Below are 16,533 nucleotides of genomic sequence, written 5' to 3' on the forward strand. Positions count from 1 at the left end.
TTGATCCTCTGCCCATGACACTGCCTGACACCTGAGCCCTGACCCCTGCCCCAGAGCTGGAGACCTGCACCAGGTCTGGGTGCCTGGCAGGGAAGGGAATTCAACAAGGGCCAGCCGGCAGCTGTCACAGGGATCTATGCCCGAAGAGCATGCCTGGCCATCAGGCTGGCATCCTGCACCAGCGTGAGCCACAAGAGCCAGGGGGCCGAACCAGGGTTTTCATTAAGATTCAGCGCTTTGGGGAGGTGGAAGGGGGTGACGAGGGCATAGAAGTTAAGGGCTACCACAAGGAAAAATCTACAAGATCGATTTTTTTGTCCTTCTAAAAATAAGAATTAGTCCTTGTTCAAGTTAATTGTTTTTTCACATTGACAACAGGGAACACAAAACTGCATTTATATTTCAGTGTCATGTCTGATTTACTTTGTTCCCATAACAACCCTGACTGGTGAGGTTTCATATTCCCATTTCACAGATGGAAACTTTGAGGCTCAGAGGAAGGAAGTGACTTATCCGAGGAGCGAGATAACAAAAGAGTGTCAGAGAAAGGCCAAGGAGACAGAGAGACAGGGACAGAGGACTCTCTCTCTGGGACCCCCAGGATGTCTGTTGTCCGGTCCCAGCCCTGGTCAGAGACAGTTCCATGGACACCATGCCCCTTGGCTCTTCCCTTCTCCAGGGTACAAGCCTCCCATATTTCCAGGTTCAGGACAGTTGATTTGATGGCGACTGTGGCTGAGTCCCTAAAGGTGGCAGGAAGCCCAGACCAGGAGCAAGCGGCTGTGGGGTCATGGGCTCCAGGTTGGCCTAAGGCCATGACTCCCCCCGAAGTCTAGCTAACCCTTCTCCAAATGCCCAGGACAGTGGGTGGCCAATGCTTACCTGGGTCAGCTGCCCACTCTCTGCTGCCCACCAGCCTGGGTGCAGCTGCCACCTGCACGGAGGGCTCTGGAAGCTGGGGTCGCGGGTCTGGGACAATCTGTAGACACACGTCTCCTTTTCCTCTGTTTTGCTCCAAAGCTTGCTCTGAGGGTCTCTCTGGGTCTTTCAGTTTTTCACTGTGTGACTCTCTCTCTCCGTCTCAGTCTCTTCCTTTCTTTCCTACCGAGGTCGGCTGCCCAGCCAGCACTGCTGCCCTCTCCTCTGCACTCCAGGGCCTTCCCCCAGGAGGCGGAGCCAGAGGGCCCTCCAAGGTCTAGATGCCATGACATCAGTGTGGGAGGCGGGTTGTGCTGTCCAGGGCTCTGTGCAGAGCACTGGCCACCCAATGGGAGGCAGCGCACGGGGGTCTCTTGCGGCTGTGCTGTGACCAGCGTGGGACCCTGGCTGGGGCCACCCAACTTGGCCTCATCTGCTTCCTGTCACTTAGAGAGACACCACCTGCTCTCTCAGCACCAGGCAGGAAACCATGTCCGGATCCCGACTTGCTCACAGATTTGCTGAGTCTCAGCCTCTGCTTGCCCTCCGCTAAGCCTATTTTCTCCTCTGCAAGTGGCTGTTGGAAACTCGGAGAGGAAAAGACCAGGCAGGGCAGGAGGTTGCAAGACCTACATTCTAGTCCTTTCTCCCTTGTCCCTGTACACATACGACCCTTGCCCCAGACCGCTCCCCGAGGGCTCCCCTCAGATGTGCCCCCTGAAACTCATCACTTCACCGCTGCCCCACAACCTGTTGTGGGCTGCAGGGACAGGGCGGGGAGGGGGGTGGGAAGGTGGGAGGGTGGGAGGGGGAGATCTGTGTTGTCTATAATTATCCAGGAAACTTTCTCAAACCAGCTGACTTGGAGCAACCCTGCATGTACCAGGGACACATACAAATTGAAGTAAAATGTGTGGTTTGAAGGGCGGAGGGAGATAAACAAGGAGAAGTAAACAAGATGTTTGTTATTAGCGTGGCAAAGAAAGTCACATCGAGGATGCCCGGCTGAGATCCAGCACTTCGTTGTCACCACCCTCTGCCTACACCCACCCTGGCAGCTGCCCTGTCCCTGCGGGCCTCTCCAAGGGCATCTCTAGGCCTGGGCGGAGAGAGGCCCTCTTTTGGATCCCCAGCTTCTGTAACTGGGGCAGGACTGTAGGGAAAGGGCCACCCCAAAGAACGGGGTGTCCCCACACTCTTGCAGGACCAGCGGTCCAAGTGAGCCCCCTGCTGGGCACAGGCATGGCTGCCCTACAGCACCCCCTTGGGAGCAAGGCTGAGCATCCAGCCTCTGCCTGAAAACAGCAGGTGGGAGGTGACAGTGGGATGATTCAGCTTCTGCAGGGGCCAGGGCTCCCTCTGATCTGACAATCCTGACCCCTGAAGACCCTGGGCTGCTGGAGCATGCTGGGCTGGGTGTTCTGACAGGAGTTGCTCTGGAACACGGTCTCAACTCCTGAACTCATGCCTGCCATAGACAGGTACCTACCACTCCTCCAATCACCTCCCTTGCTGAGCCTCCCAGGCTGGGCAGGCAAGTGGTGTCAGCCCTACACAGCCGAGGAAAGTAAGCCCTGGAGAGGCACGTGATGTCCAGGGCAGAACGCAGGTCTGAGCTGTGAGGGATGGGCGTGGAGTGGTGGGGAGTACACGGGTATGCAGTGATTTCCAGGTATCAAAATAGCCATCATTTATTCAGCACCCGCTAGGGTCCAGGCTCTATGCTAAGGTGGGCACAGAATTCCTAATGTTCTTTTCTCACCGTCCTATGGGAAAATCTAGGAAATGGCCTTAATTCATTTCCTTTTCTCCCACTCCCCAACCCAACTCAGCCATTACTGAGTCATCTCTAAAATTTATCTTAACCATTGCTCCACACTGCCACTCCTGGCTTCCTGGCTCAGGCTGCCCACTCGGGTCTCCCCACATCCATTTGTGCCCCCAGAAGCCCATCTCCTCTGTCCGATGCCCTTCACGTGGCTGCCTCCCTCTATTTCACAATTGGATCAGGACTAGGCCTTCCATCCTCTCCCACACCGCCCTGCCAGTAATTCTCTGCGTGGTGTTTGTCTGGATCAGAGTATTTCTGTTATCTTCCCCACCAGTCTGCAAAATGCCTCACAAGGGCTGTGGCTGGTTCCCCGCATCCCTAGTATCTGGGATGGGTCTTAGGACAGATCAGCTGAGGGAACCACTGAATGAACCCAATGATCCCAGCTCACAAACGCACTGGGCAGGCAGTGGGGTCCAGCCTCAGCTGTAACGCCTGAGTCCTCCCTCTCGTCTCTCTGACCACAGAACAGTCACCCAGGCCTGGGAAGTATTCCCTCCATTGTCCCTTACTCCCAGAGGGACACACAGACACAGGAAGATCTTTCTGGCATTGTGGTAACGTTTATTCTGAGAACAGGACAGGTCTCTACTCACCGACCCCATGATAGGCCCTGAAGGAAGAAAACCCAGACAGAGTGGGATGGATCCGAGGCCCCGCCCATCTGCAAATGGGGACTTGGAGGCACCTGTGGCCTGAAGGTGCATCAGGGAACAGAGCAATCGTTCTCCCCATCCATCATCCAGTCCCAGCCTGGAAGAACTCGGACCTCATCTGCCTTGTCCCCAGGGCCTCCTGGGGACCAGGGATTTCCGCATAGCCAGGAGCCAGCCTGGCCCATGCAGAGGGGCTGCCGAACAAACTGTTGGTGGAGGTTCAGGGCCCCGTCCCCAGGCTGAAGCCCACACAGGTCGGCCAGATTGTCCTGATTCGTCCCCATACCCCAGGTAGACGTGGCTGAGCAAAGACCCACGTGTCAGCCCCAGAGGCCCCAAGCAGGCTCATGCAGCCTCTCCACCCTGATTCAGGAGTGTTCATTCGAAACAGATATTGAGAAGTGATTACATGAGTGTGTACAATGTGCACGCATACAGAGAGAGATACACAGAGAAAGAGTATGATTTTGCCCTTATTCAGCACTTGTTAGTAAGACTGCTGACAAACAAGTATCGTTGGCCCCACTTTGCAGAAGGGGGAAATCGAGGCACAGGAGGTTTGAGTGACTTGCTCCTGGTCCTGGGCAGAGTCCTGGCCCCAGGCCCAGGTTCCTGAGGGGAAGTCCGGGATTTTCCAGGAGCCCTCTTGTTTTCGTCGTTCAGGTCCTGGCCCAGGGCCAGGACACAAGAGCGGAGCCAACCACCGAGGAGGCAAAGTCAAGAATCCAGCACCTCCAGCCAGGACACTGGACCAAACAGCCAGATCTGGAGCTGAAAATCCAGGTTCCCAAATGAATTCCCAGCAAGACCACAGGAATTCTTGTTCTTGAACCAGATGAACTTTCTCATTTACGTCGCTTGGTCAGGAGCCCAAGGAGGGCACCGAAGAGACCCTAAGCGGGTCACGGTATCAACATTTGCCACGGACACAGTTGCTGCCAGCTTGCAAACATTCTAAACACCCTCTGCATCCATCTCCAGACCTCCTCTGAGAGGGTATGACTTCTCCTTTTCCCTCCCCAAGCGGAATCAAAATAAAATCAGAGGACCATAAGAATTGAAGTTTAAGAAGAAAAAAGGGGTTCAGGCTTTCACTTTTCCTTTAAAAACCCCTGGTTAAAACTGAGAGCTTTAAAACAGAGAGAATAAAAATGCTGAGGAATAAAAGGAACATTTTGGTCTGGCCAGCAAGAGAGCTGTGGCCTCATTGGCTGTGTGTTGGGGGGAATGTTGGTGGAGGAGTCTATGGTCAGGCGATGGGTTTACCGTATATTCTGCCAAGCCCAGTGGGTGACCTGACCCTGCTGGACCTGCCATCACCATCCCAGAGTCCCTTCTCCCAGGAAAGCTCAGGTCTTACAGTAGAAGGGGGCCTGAGAGCATGTGCCTCCCCCTTAGGTCCCCACGTCCCCCCACCTCAGCCCCTGGCCACTAAACCAGGCACACTCCTTCCAGCATCAGGACAGTGAAGACAGGAAACGCCCTTCCTCTCCACCACTGCCACCAACTCTCTTGGGATCTTAAACCAGAGGCTAGAGATGAAATCAGAACCTAGAATGAGAAGGTAGCTACAGCTCCTCTGAGCATCTGGGCATCTGCCTGAGGGACCCGAGAGCAGAGATGAGGCTCAGAATGGACACCGGGTCTCCCAGAGCTGCAGCAGGGGTCCAGCTCCACCTGGGGTCTCATGGGCATTGCTTAGTCACTTGGGAAATCTCTATGGAATAAATAAATGGATGGGTGGGTGGACAGGATTAGAGAATGAACAAATGTCACCTGCACATTTCCCCAATTCCAGCCTGAGCAGGAACCCAGCAAGAGCCAATAGTCCTCTCAAGGTGGCTAGAAAAGCAGGTGTAGGTAACAGGGAAAGCAAGGTCTAGGACACTGGGGTGGGCGGGGTGGGCCCCGGACAGGAAGGGCAAGAGTGGGGCTTGGGATATGGCAGTTTGTGTGTAAACAAGTGACATCTTCTTGGCACTCCGTTGGCAGACAGCAGAGCCTTGGGAATACATTTTGAATGGATAGAGTTCCTTAGCAGTGATAACAGTTGGGGTAAGTAAGGAGGGCTATTTTAAATCTCAGGCAAGAAGACTCCTCCATAAGAAAGTAATGCTTTGGGATCCTCAGGACACTGAAGCCCAGAGAGGGGCAGACACTTCCCAAGGTCACACAGCAAGTCAGTAGAAAATCTGAAAAAAGGACCCCAGCATCCTGGATTCCAGGAGAATCCCTGGCCTGGTTGGGGACATGCAGGTGATGGTGAGAACTGTGGGGGCCAGGTAGGTGGGCAGATATCAGACAGCTGTGAGGGAGGCACTACTGAGGACATGCACAGCAATGGTCCCTGGCAGGTCGCTGGGCTGCCGACTATTTCGGTCTCGGAGGTGGAGGGTGTGCAGGGCTTGGAGGTCATCTGGGTCAGCCTTCAGGTGCACCTGGCCCAGGAACTCGTCCTTCAGGACTCGGTGGTTCCATATCTGGGAGAAGACAGAAGATCGTGGGGCCCTCTCCAAGACCAGGAGTTGGGGTGCTCGTGCTGGTGACAGGGCCTTGAATCCCTTTCCTGCAGTGCCAGTCTGGCTGAGCAAAAGGAGCCCTGCATTGCCTCTGCCTCACCATGAACCTTGGGCAAGTTTCTGCCCCTTCCAGAGCCTCAGACTTCCTCCCTTGTCAAAGCTCCCTTCCATGTAGAAAGTTAAGTCTGTTATTCTTAGTTCTACTACTGACCTTGGGTGACCTTAAAAAGTGATAGAACCCACCCCCACCCCCCCGCCTTGGTTTCCCATCTTTAATATGAGGGTATCAATAGCCCCTAAGTGTCCCATGGCCCCAACATCCATGGGTCTGTGATTGGATCCAGTGGGACCCAATGTCTGGAAAACCTACAGTGCCTCACCTCCCCACCCCCCGGGATACCTGAGTGTTTGTTTACAGATGGTTTCTCACCCTGAGAGGTGCTGGCCTGGGCCCAGGGGACAGAGGGCTTCCTATTAATGAGCTCAGAATTCTCATCTACCGGCCGCCTTGGCCTGAGAGGGGAAGGAAGCCCAGGCACAGGAACCTGGTTTTCTGATTCTGCTCTCAGGAGGCCACCCCACCACATGCCATCTCAGCGCAATTTTTCCAGATGGACCCACCTACAGGGGAATTTAAGGAACAACTCCCAAGGCGTTGGGGCAAGGTCGGCAGAGATGACCACTGTCCATGAGCAAGGGACTGACCCTACTGGGTCTCAGAATCACACCAGCTAATCCAACTCACCCACCCCACAGAGGGGACTCTGGGGTACCAGGAGGGCAGGCAGGAGAACTCCCAAGAGCACACCGTGTCATGAACAGAGTGGGAACTAGAACCGAGCATTCCTGGGTCCCCGCCATAGGCTCTGCCACCGAGTCCAGCTCCTCTAATGGGGACGCATCAGGTTAGGGGCACAGGAGCGGCCCCGGGACATGCAGACCCACCTGGACGGTGATGGGCTGGCCCGGCTTCTTGCGGTAGAAGATGCCTTTCACGTTGTACTCGGGCGACGAGGTGCCCTTCTGCACTGCCGAGCGGACTTTGTCCCCCTCACACTTGATGATCACATAAGAGTCAGCCCCTGGAGAGACAAGGGGCGATGGGTGAGGGTGGGGGCGAGGGCATGGCCCGCATGGGACAGATGTCTGGGAGGTGAAATTGCCTCCCAGAATAGAAGCCTGGGCTCATAGATTCAGGAGAAAGGAGATTAGAGCCTGATTCGCTTTCTGACTTCCAGAGACAGGAGGGGACACACCGGTCATCTCCGGCCTCCAGGCCTTTACCCATGCTGTTCCCCCTTCTGCCCTACTTGCCTTCACCACACTCCTACCTTAACACCTCAGCCTGGAGAGAGGCCACTCCCTCCAAGAAGCCCTCCCTGAGCCCTCCCTCCCAGCTGCCTGTCCCTCTGCCTAACATTCCCACCGCACTGGAAGCCGCCCAAGAGCAGGAGGCAGAGCCTGTTCCTGTCTGAGCGCCCGCTTCATCCCAGGGCTGGGCCCGAGGAGACATCAGGGAAGGTTTGCTCATTAGCTGAGCAAGAGCAGGAAAGGTCTGGAGGCTGAGTGTCTGAGGCTGGGGTGGGGGAGGAGACACGGGGCAAACTCCGAGGGTGGTGTGTGGGGGGGGAGGCGGGATTTTCCTAGTCGAGCGCACCTGTCGGGGAATCCTTGAGACCAGCAGCCCCCAGGACATGCACCTGTGTCACCTGCTGAGGGTAGCCACACAGCGAGCTCCAGCAGGAGTGGGGGGGCTCATCCAGGCACAGCTCTCTGGTACAGGGCAGAGGAGAAAAGGGGGGAGTCACAGAGTGAGGTCAGGAAGATGAAAGGTGAGGGGGTTTCAAGAAATGGGGAGGGGGAAAGAAGCCATCTTTAGTCCAGACATTGCTTTTCCTGGGCAAACCCCCGGGGTTTCCTGCTGCTCTATCGCCACCCAAGGGAAAAGCAATTTATTGAGCACCTAAGGTGTGTACCAAGCCCTCTGTGGGGATGTTACAGGAATTATTTTTAATCCTTACAAAGCCCTGAAGGTAAGTGACTATTATGCCCATTTTACAGATTAGGAAGTAGCAGGCTCACTAGAGGAAGGGACTTGCCACAAAGCTGGTGGAGCCTAGGCTGGTGGGATCGAGGTCGACTTGTTCCACCACACAAGCTGCTTCCCCGGTCTGGGATGTGGGCAGGCAGTACCAAATCTGGGCTGCCTACCCAGGTGGGAGGGCAGTGTGGGGCCCATTGGGTCTGCACCCCAGTAGGAATGAGGATGGCTTCAGTAGTTCACCTATGTTAGTGGTTGCAAGACCTTGGTAAATATCCCCAACTTCAATCCCCAATTCTGATCCATAAAACGGAAGGGTCAGACCTCCCAGTCGAGTTTCGGGAAGAACAAATGAGGTGAGTGAAAGCTTCTTAGTAAACTGTGAAGTGCTGTGCACATGAGAAGCTGTCCCTTTACGTGGCCAAGAGAGGCTGGCACAAGCAGAGGAAGGGAGAGGGAGGAGATGGGTACTGGTGTCCGCCGGGGAGGCTGGAGGCCTGGGCTCCACGCCTGGGGCAGACACCAACCATCTCAGCCTCAGATTCCAGGCCAGCCCAGTGCGGCCCTCAGCTGCACCCACCCTGGCCCTGAGCCAGCCCCCACGCACCGGCAGTTGGAGGGCACGTCAGTGAAGACTCGGAGCAGGAACTCGCCAGTGTGGCCTGGCTCGAAGGTGGTGGGAATGATGACGTAACGGCCCTCGGGCTGGTCCGTGCGCAGGAAGACGCTGCGTGAGTTGATGTAGATGGAGCTGGCGGCCTTGTGTTGCAGGCTGTGCATGCGGTACTGGCGGTTCTCCTCCACCTGCGGGCAGACGAGGGGCTGGTCACACGGGACCCCCCCACACACACAGCCCCCATCTCAACCTCACTGCTGTGAAAAGAGCGACAGAATCCACTTACATGGAATGCCCAGAAGAGGCCAGTCTACAGTGACAGAGCAGATGAGTGTTTGCCTGGGGCTGGGGTGGGAGGTACGTGGGACTGGGTGATGATGGCTAAAGGGTGGGGGTTTCTTTTTGGGGTGATGACAGTGTTCTAAAATTGATTGTGGCAATAGTTGCACAACTCTGTGAACACACTAAAAGTGACTGAATCGTAAGGTATGTGAATTCTATCTTAATAAAACTTTTTAATTGGAGGTTATAGGAATCCCCCTGATAACAACGTCGGTGGGGTTTCTATCACAATAGGATCAAGTATCACTGTCTGCCCACCCAGGTCGAAGCATGTGTCCACGAGGTGACATCGCCAGCTGGCAGGACACACTAGACAATACCTGGAACAAGTACCATGATAAGCTATAGTAACATCGGTGAAGGTTGTGACATGTCAACGTCACAACACATCACCACACAATGAATGGACCAACACAGTGACATGAAGAAACCATCATGCCATGACTGAGCATATGAACGTCCGGAACTCAGCTCAGACCACGCGCCTAGCACACCCGTGTGATTTCATTGGGTTCTTGGTGTAGGGCATGGTGTCACGCTATGCTATCGTCACACACAGAGCATCGAATGTGCGGGGGCTCGCAGGTCCCAGGCAGGACAAACAGCCAGTGGCTCTGCCCAGGATGCCTCCTCCATGTGCCCAGAAAGGCCTCCAGCTCAGGGGACCCAGAGCCCTGAGGGAGGGGACAGCAGGGAGCTCCCAGAACCTGGTCCCATCCACCAGAAATCTCCCCCTTCCCCATCCACCCAACAATCCAGGCCTGTGGGTCCAGGGCAGGAAGAAATCAGGCTGAGTGTTCCCCCGGGAGCCAATCCCAGCCGGCTAGGCCCTCTGTGGGTACTGCAAACAGGGCCCATGCCACAGCACACTCTGGCGTCAGCTAACGTGGTCAGGGCAGCAGAGTGACGTCAGTGCCCAAGGTGTTCACCCTCGGGTGCAGGCGGCCCAGACTCCAACTCCCTCACTCTCCTCACCCGGAGCAGACCTCACCTTGTAGATGTCAAAGCCAATGGCCAGATTTTCACCCTTGCCTTGCTGGCGGGTGGACTGTTTCGGCCGCTGCTGGATGGAGATCAGTACTTCGTCTTCTGGCTTCTTAACGTCAAAGACGTACTGTAGGTGTGGCCGAGGAAGACAGACACCACAGTGAGACCATACTGACAACGGGCTCACTGGGGCCTGGAAGCATGGCCCCGAGCCAGGCCCCAGCTTAGCTGTGTGGGCTTGGGCAAGTCACAGCACCTCTCTAAGCTTCGGTCGCTCACCTGTAAGACAGACCTGCACTGGCTGCCGAGATGAGGGGTAGGAGGACTTGAGTCCGTGGATGCTCAGCTCAGAGCCTGCACGTGCTCAGTGCTCCATGAAGGCACAGCACATGTGAGGACTAGGCAGCTGGCGGGGTCATGACCGAACTGGCTACAGGGGAGAGGTCCGGGGGGGGGGGGGGGGGCTGGCCAAGCTCCCCTGGAAGGAGCAGCATTATGCATGTGGAAATAAGAGGATTGTGCCCCCAGCTCAGCCTCTACATGTCCCTGTAACTCTAGACAAAACACTCAGTCCTCAGCGCCTGTTACCCCAGTTTTACCAACTGTGGGTCAGATTGTGAGTTTGGGGGTTACATGACCACCCAGAGGAGCCATCCAAGCCCCACTGTGGGTCTCCCCACAGAGGGACAGAATGTGCCCAAGGTCATGCAGGCATCTGTGGCAGGACAGTAGCAAGGGGCCCTGCAGCTGCTCAAAGGACAGGGTGGGGGGCCCTGACAAGGCCCACCTGCGGATTCTGGAAGAAGGTGTCCTTGTGGTTGATGCAGCCCCCACTGCGGTTCTGCCGTGGGTCCTCATGCCGTGTCCAGGCACCGCGCAGCTGGGCCTCCTCCCACGTCTTGTGGATGCTCAGGTACGACGTGTTGATCAGGCGGCATTTGATAATGTCCGTGAAGTATCGGCACACGTCCTCAAAGGTCATCCTGGGCATAGCGAGGGGCTGAGCCGGGCAGGCCTGCGCTGGCCCACCACCCACCGGCCTGCATGCTCTGAACCAGGGCTCACACAATAAATACCAAGCATGGACATGGCATCACATGGACCCTTCACGTCTCTTTTGGTGTGTTTCCTGATTTGTAAGTTGAGAATTAATTTAACAACAATTGCCTATCTCACAGAGTTAGTGTAGGAATTAACTAATGCAGTAAAAGCTTGTCATACAACTTCCAGCAGACAAAAGGAGTTGGCAAAGGCTGGCTATTACACTGGGGGTGCCAAAAAATGTATACAAGTAGACATTTTGTCAACGTTGCTGAAGCAGTAGTTCGCCGTAATCAGAAGTGTCTGGACGCTGATGGTTAACCACTTTGAGCACCTCTTGTGATTGTAGAAGTCAAATGTGACATGTATTCATCTTTTGTTATCCGTATATATTAAGTATTACAATTTTAACACAGTTTTCCTTTCTTAAAATGTGTGTACATTTTTTTGGCACCCTCTGTAGTATGAACAACTAACATGTGCAACCCTTCACAGTTTATGAAAGATATTTCCATCCATTATCTTCTTCCATGGCTGTTGTGAGGCCTGAATAAACTGGTGGCGAGAACCCCTTGGAAAATGTGCTACGTACACCTCCAGGAGCCTGGGTGGAGAAGGGGGAGTGGCCACCCCCCTTCAAATGTGCACACATGTGAGAACATGCACATATATGCACCAAATGTGAGCATATATGAGACAGGCCTTAGGGAGAAGCCTTTTCCACTGATGAGGGATTTCTACTGCTGTTTTAATTCAAGCCCTGAGCCAGATTGGGACAGTGCATCTCATCCCCAGGAGCCGAGACCAGAGGGCCTGGGGGTCCTCCTGCAGGGGGCTCCCTTGACACCCACAGCAGGGGTCCTCACTGGGGTGCTAAGGTCACTGCCATCTGCCTCTGGGTCTGCCAGGGGCCCTCACTGTATCCACCACACACAGGGTACCCAGTACCCCTCCAGGAAGTAGATGAGTCTCCAAATCAAGTGTCCTGCTGAAGAATGACACTGATCCTGGCACACGGTTGGGACTAAATGAAGGGGGATGGATGCAGGATGAGTTGATGCAGGAATCACTGGGCTCTAAGTGACATTGCTGCCATCTTCTCAGCCCACCCCACACCCAGGTGCCTCCCTAAACTCACTCTTCCCAAACGTGGTGCGCTCTCTGACCTCTGCACTGGGTCTCTCTCCCCGCCCACCAACGGCTCTCTGCACCCCAAGTCTCAGCTTAGGAGGCAGCACCCCTGTGAGGCCTTTCCTCTCCCCTACCTGCGCTGGGAAATCAGGCTGCCCGCATGTCCTCTGTGCTCTGGTCGGTCCCCCACCTGCTGGCATCCTGGCCTAGTTGCCAAGGGGTCAGCCCAGTTTCCAGAGCAGCCTAGGGTCCCTGAGGTGGGCAGAGGGGGCTGTGGAGATGACAGGGCCGCCCAACTCATCTTACAGAGGAGGAAACAAGCTCAGAGAGATGATGTGACTTGTCCAAGGCCACGCAGCAGTTGAAGGTGGAGCATTTGCTAGAGCCCTGGTTCCCGCCTCCCCATTGGTGCTCCCTGCCCAGCACACAGGAGGTCCTCCCTTAGCCCTGGACACCCGGCTGGGGAGAGAGCACTCACCAGAACTCGCCATCATCCTGCACGGTCACACCCATCTTCTCCCGCTCACTTTTGCTCACCTTCTGCCACTCCTCTGAGCTGGAATGTGAGCACGGGGGAGGGGAGAGAAGGAGAGTAAGTGGAGGGACCCACCAGGGCCAGCTTGGCCAGGGCAAGGAGAATGAGGGATGCTTGGCACTTGGGCTCCATCAGTGTGGGTGTGGTTGGAGGCACCTGAGCCATCCCCAGCCGCTCTCCAAGATGCTCTGTTTGCCCGCTCCCACAGGCAACCGTGGGCTGCTACCATGCCAGGGCCCAGAGGTCTGGGAGCAAAGCTGCAGGCTGGGGGGCAAGACCCTTAGTGGAAGGGCTCCTTTACTGGGGGCCTGTTCTCTGCTCACCCCCATCATCACCTCTGGTGGCCTCCCTCCCTGCTTTTCTCTCCCTTCACTCTCCAGACTAGTCTCTATGTCTGTTCCAGGAATCAGCTCATACCCAGCTCCAGGCCTTTGCCCATGCTGCATCTAGCCCCAGTGCCCAGTCCAGAGTAAATCTCCTCCTAATGTCATCCTCCCCCCAAATCCTTCAGGACCTAGACCGGTGCCACCTCCTCCAGAAAGCACAACACGGTCCTTGTCCAAACCCTCGTACCAGGCCACCCACAGCCTGGGGTTGGCCCTGTGCCTGCACCCCCGTCCCGGGCCTCACGTGTCGCTCCAAGGCCCGTTCCACTCCCGCTCGCCCCAGGGGTTGCGCAGGCGGATCATGTCCAGCTTCTCCGACTTGAAGAAGGCCAGCAATCCGTGGCCCAGGCGCACCTTGCGCACATCGGTGATGGCATAGGCGTGGCCCTTCACCAGGCCACAGGCCAGGCGGGCCTCCATGTCTGCCGCTGTCACTGCCTGCGGGAGGACACAGCTGCTCAGAGGCAGTGCAGTCAGACTCCGCCTGAAGCCAGAGAGCCACACTCACTGCCCCCTACAGGACGCGGAGGGAATGGCAGGCCCGCACACAGGGGAGACCTGGTTCCGGTGCTTAGGAACTGAGCTCAGTGTTCAATGGCCTTTTACAAAGCCTCTGGGAGCAGCAGTGTGGAGAAAATGAAGGCACCTGCAGTGGGGTCGGCCCAGGGGTGTATTGGAGTCTACTAGCACTGGCTCAATTTTGCAAGCTGGCTGCTGAAATGTTAGCTTGACATCAGCCATGGTGGGAGTATTTACACCACAGAAATCAGCAAGTGCTACAAATCAGGGCTTTTCATTTTTCCAGAAAGCCAGTTTATGAACATACCACTGGGTCAGCCAAACCTAGGTTAAAATTCTGCCTTCACTGAGACCCAGCTTTCCCACCCAAAACATGAGCAATTAATGAAATAAGACTCTTGAAGCGCCCAGGCCTGTGCCAGCAGGCAGTTGGGGCTTCCTCTCCTCTTTCAGTCACCTCAGAGCTTGTGATGCCTCCAACCTTGACTTGGGGACACTCAGATGCATAGACATCCATTACCCCAATATGAGAGGGCCGGAAAAGGGGGATGCTGGTGAAACAACGTGGGCAGGGCATTTCATAATGTAGGGGGCTTGGGGCTTGTGGGCTTGTACCTTCCCACTGCTCCCCTCCCCCCACGAGGCTGAGAGTCTGGATGTATGAGCCAAGCTGGGCAAGGGCTCTGCCTGGGATGCCACAGCCACCTCTGCCCCCCCTCTGCCCCCAATCAGGGTTGATGAAGGGGAGGGGCCGCCTCTGGGGTCTGGCTCTGTGTTCTCACCTTGATAGAGGCACTGATGAGGCCTCCCCGGCTATGCACCTTCAACACCCGCTCAAAGAGCTGGTTCCTCTTGGCCTCGTCATTGGTGAGGTCACTCTCAGTCAGGTCAATGGGCTCGGAAATGCCACCTGTGAAGTCCACCAGCGCATCCGCCGTGTTGCCTCCATCCAGGGCCTGGTAACAGCCCGCCAGCCTAGGGAGCAATGTGGAAAGAATTCCCAGCTCATGCATTCCAGCTGGTCTAAATCCTTCACGTTATAGGGGAGAGTTTTGAGACTCAGAGAGGTCAAGCAAACTGCTAAGGTCACACAGCAGGCCACAGCAGAGCCACCACTAGAACCCAGGTCTCTGACTGCCAGGCCAACAGTTGTCCCACTAAACTATACCACTTTATCACTCAAATTCCCCTGAGTGGCTCTCTCAGAGAAGGAGAGTGATCTGTATCAAGGACCACAGAGACGTAGTAACCACCGGGAGCGGGGTTGCTTTCTTAGGATTAAAAAATGGAACCTGCCAAGGTTGTTTTCTTGGGTTTGTTTTTGATGTTGTGAGTTTTTGTTTTTCTTTTTTCTTTCTGTCACACACACATTGTCCAAGAGACAGACAAAAAGGCCTGGGAGGAGGAAGCAGGCTCTCACAAAGCTCAGCAAACCTTTGCTCGTGCGCATGCTGGGGACCCAGGGGCTGGCACAGAGCAGAAGGAGGTGGTCAGCGAAGACAAAAATGGATGGACAGTCAGTCTGGTAGACAAATGAATGGGTGGACGAAGGGGAGGCCCAGTGAGCAGGGAAGGCTCCATAACCAGCCCAGGCTCAGAGATACCACATTTCCAACAAAGCCTCCATGGAGGGCTTGCAGCTTGGATCTTTGGGAAAGAACCACTGACCTGAATGTGAGTGCTGGCTCTGCCCATGGCTACCTGCAGGAAACTGTCCTGGGCCTCAGTCTTGTCAAGTATAAGTGGGAATAACTATCCCTCCCTATATGGGTTGGTTGTGGGGCTTGACACCCAGGTACCCAGAGGACCTTCAGTCTAAGTCTCCACCCCATCCAGTGTGGGCTTAGCTGGCCATGCCTGGGGAGCCTGGACGCTGAGCACTCTGTGCAACTGTACCAGCCCCTGACATCTCTGTGCCTGGAGCTCTGGCTCGAGGAAAACCCATGCGGAACCCATTAGCAGTGCCACCCCAACCATGCAGCCCCAGCCTGGCCACCCGCCTGCCCACCTACTGCTGGCACCTACTTGGCATAGGCCTTCTCCACCAGGGCACACCAGAACTCGTTTCGGGAGTTGGAGTGGCAGTAGATCAGCTGGTTGTTGACTGTGGGCAGCTGGTCGTCAATGACCACATCCACCCACTCCCCAAAGCGCCAGAAGTGGAAGTGGAAGATGCCCGCATAGGCGTCAGGCTTCTCAGGGTCCCACTCCTGCTCCTTCCAGTCTGGGATGACCTGGATGAGGGGGACAGGATGGGAACACATGGAGGGTGACATCTGGCTTCCTGAAGAAATGGGAGTGCATGCCTCCAGGGACTCAAAATGGAAAGGAATGCCGGGTTCGATTCCCATCTCTGCCATGAACCAATGTAGGATGTGGGCGAATCCTTCTCATCTCTGGGCCTCAGGTTCCCCATCTCTGCAGTGGTTGGAGGCTCTCTTAGGCTTCTTCCAGCTCTAAGATTCTATGAGCTACCCCCTCCCTTCCTCATGCCTCCATCTGCATCTTCCTTGCTCAGAAAAATATCATGCACACCAGTTCCCAAGTGGTGATTGGTGGCACCACCCCCATCCTTCCCCTTCCAGCCTGAGCTGGAGTTGGCAACTGGCCTCCTCCCTTTCCCTCTCTCCATCCGATCAGGCCAGTCTGAGCTCCTACATTCCACTAACATCTGTCTCTTCCTCTCCATCCCCCTGTACTACCCTGGCCTTGTCCCATATCTTCTTGCCCTGGGTCATGGTAACAGCATCAGCAGCCACATCTGCCCCCACCCCACACAGCAGCAGAATGATTTTTCTGATCATGTCACTTCCCTGGAAAATAAGGTCCAAACACCTAAGGTGTTCTGCTCCAAATACCACTTCCCAGACTTGTTTCTCCATCCCCTCCCTGCTCCAGGTTCTTTCCCTGGTCAGGAACTCTGTACCTGCTCTTCCTCCAGCTGATTCTTGCTGTCCTTTAGGGCCTACCCTCCTCCTCCAGGAAGCCCTCCTTGACTCTTCAGACTAGGT

At 55.5% G+C, this 16,533-nt stretch overlaps 1 protein-coding gene across 2 annotated transcripts in view; it reads right to left on the minus strand.

The window, feature by feature from the left end:
- Positions 1-3,860: 3,860 nt before the first annotated feature.
- CAPN5 (calpain 5) overlaps positions 3,861-16,533 on the minus strand; it is a 48,596-nt gene continuing 35,923 nt past the window's right edge. For both annotated transcript variants that reach the window (XM_074335730.2, XM_019726415.3), the window contains exons 4-13: positions 15,548-15,756; positions 14,305-14,497; positions 13,248-13,441; positions 12,561-12,638; positions 10,698-10,893; positions 9,915-10,037; positions 8,573-8,769; positions 7,582-7,697; positions 6,870-7,006; positions 3,861-5,885 (exon numbers count right to left, since the gene is read on the minus strand). In XM_074335730.2, the coding sequence (XP_074191831.1) occupies positions 5,703-5,885; positions 6,870-7,006; positions 7,582-7,697; positions 8,573-8,769; positions 9,915-10,037; positions 10,698-10,893; positions 12,561-12,638; positions 13,248-13,441; positions 14,305-14,497; positions 15,548-15,756 (1,626 nt within the window). In that variant the 3' untranslated portion in view covers positions 3,861-5,702. The remainder of the gene's footprint in view (positions 5,886-6,869; positions 7,007-7,581; positions 7,698-8,572; positions 8,770-9,914; positions 10,038-10,697; positions 10,894-12,560; positions 12,639-13,247; positions 13,442-14,304; positions 14,498-15,547; positions 15,757-16,533) is intronic.

Source organism: Rhinolophus sinicus, chromosome 14 (assembly GCF_057876585.1).
Source record: "Rhinolophus sinicus isolate RSI-liver-muscle chromosome 14, RSI-T2T, whole genome shotgun sequence".
NCBI lineage: Eukaryota > Metazoa > Chordata > Mammalia > Chiroptera > Rhinolophidae > Rhinolophus > Rhinolophus sinicus.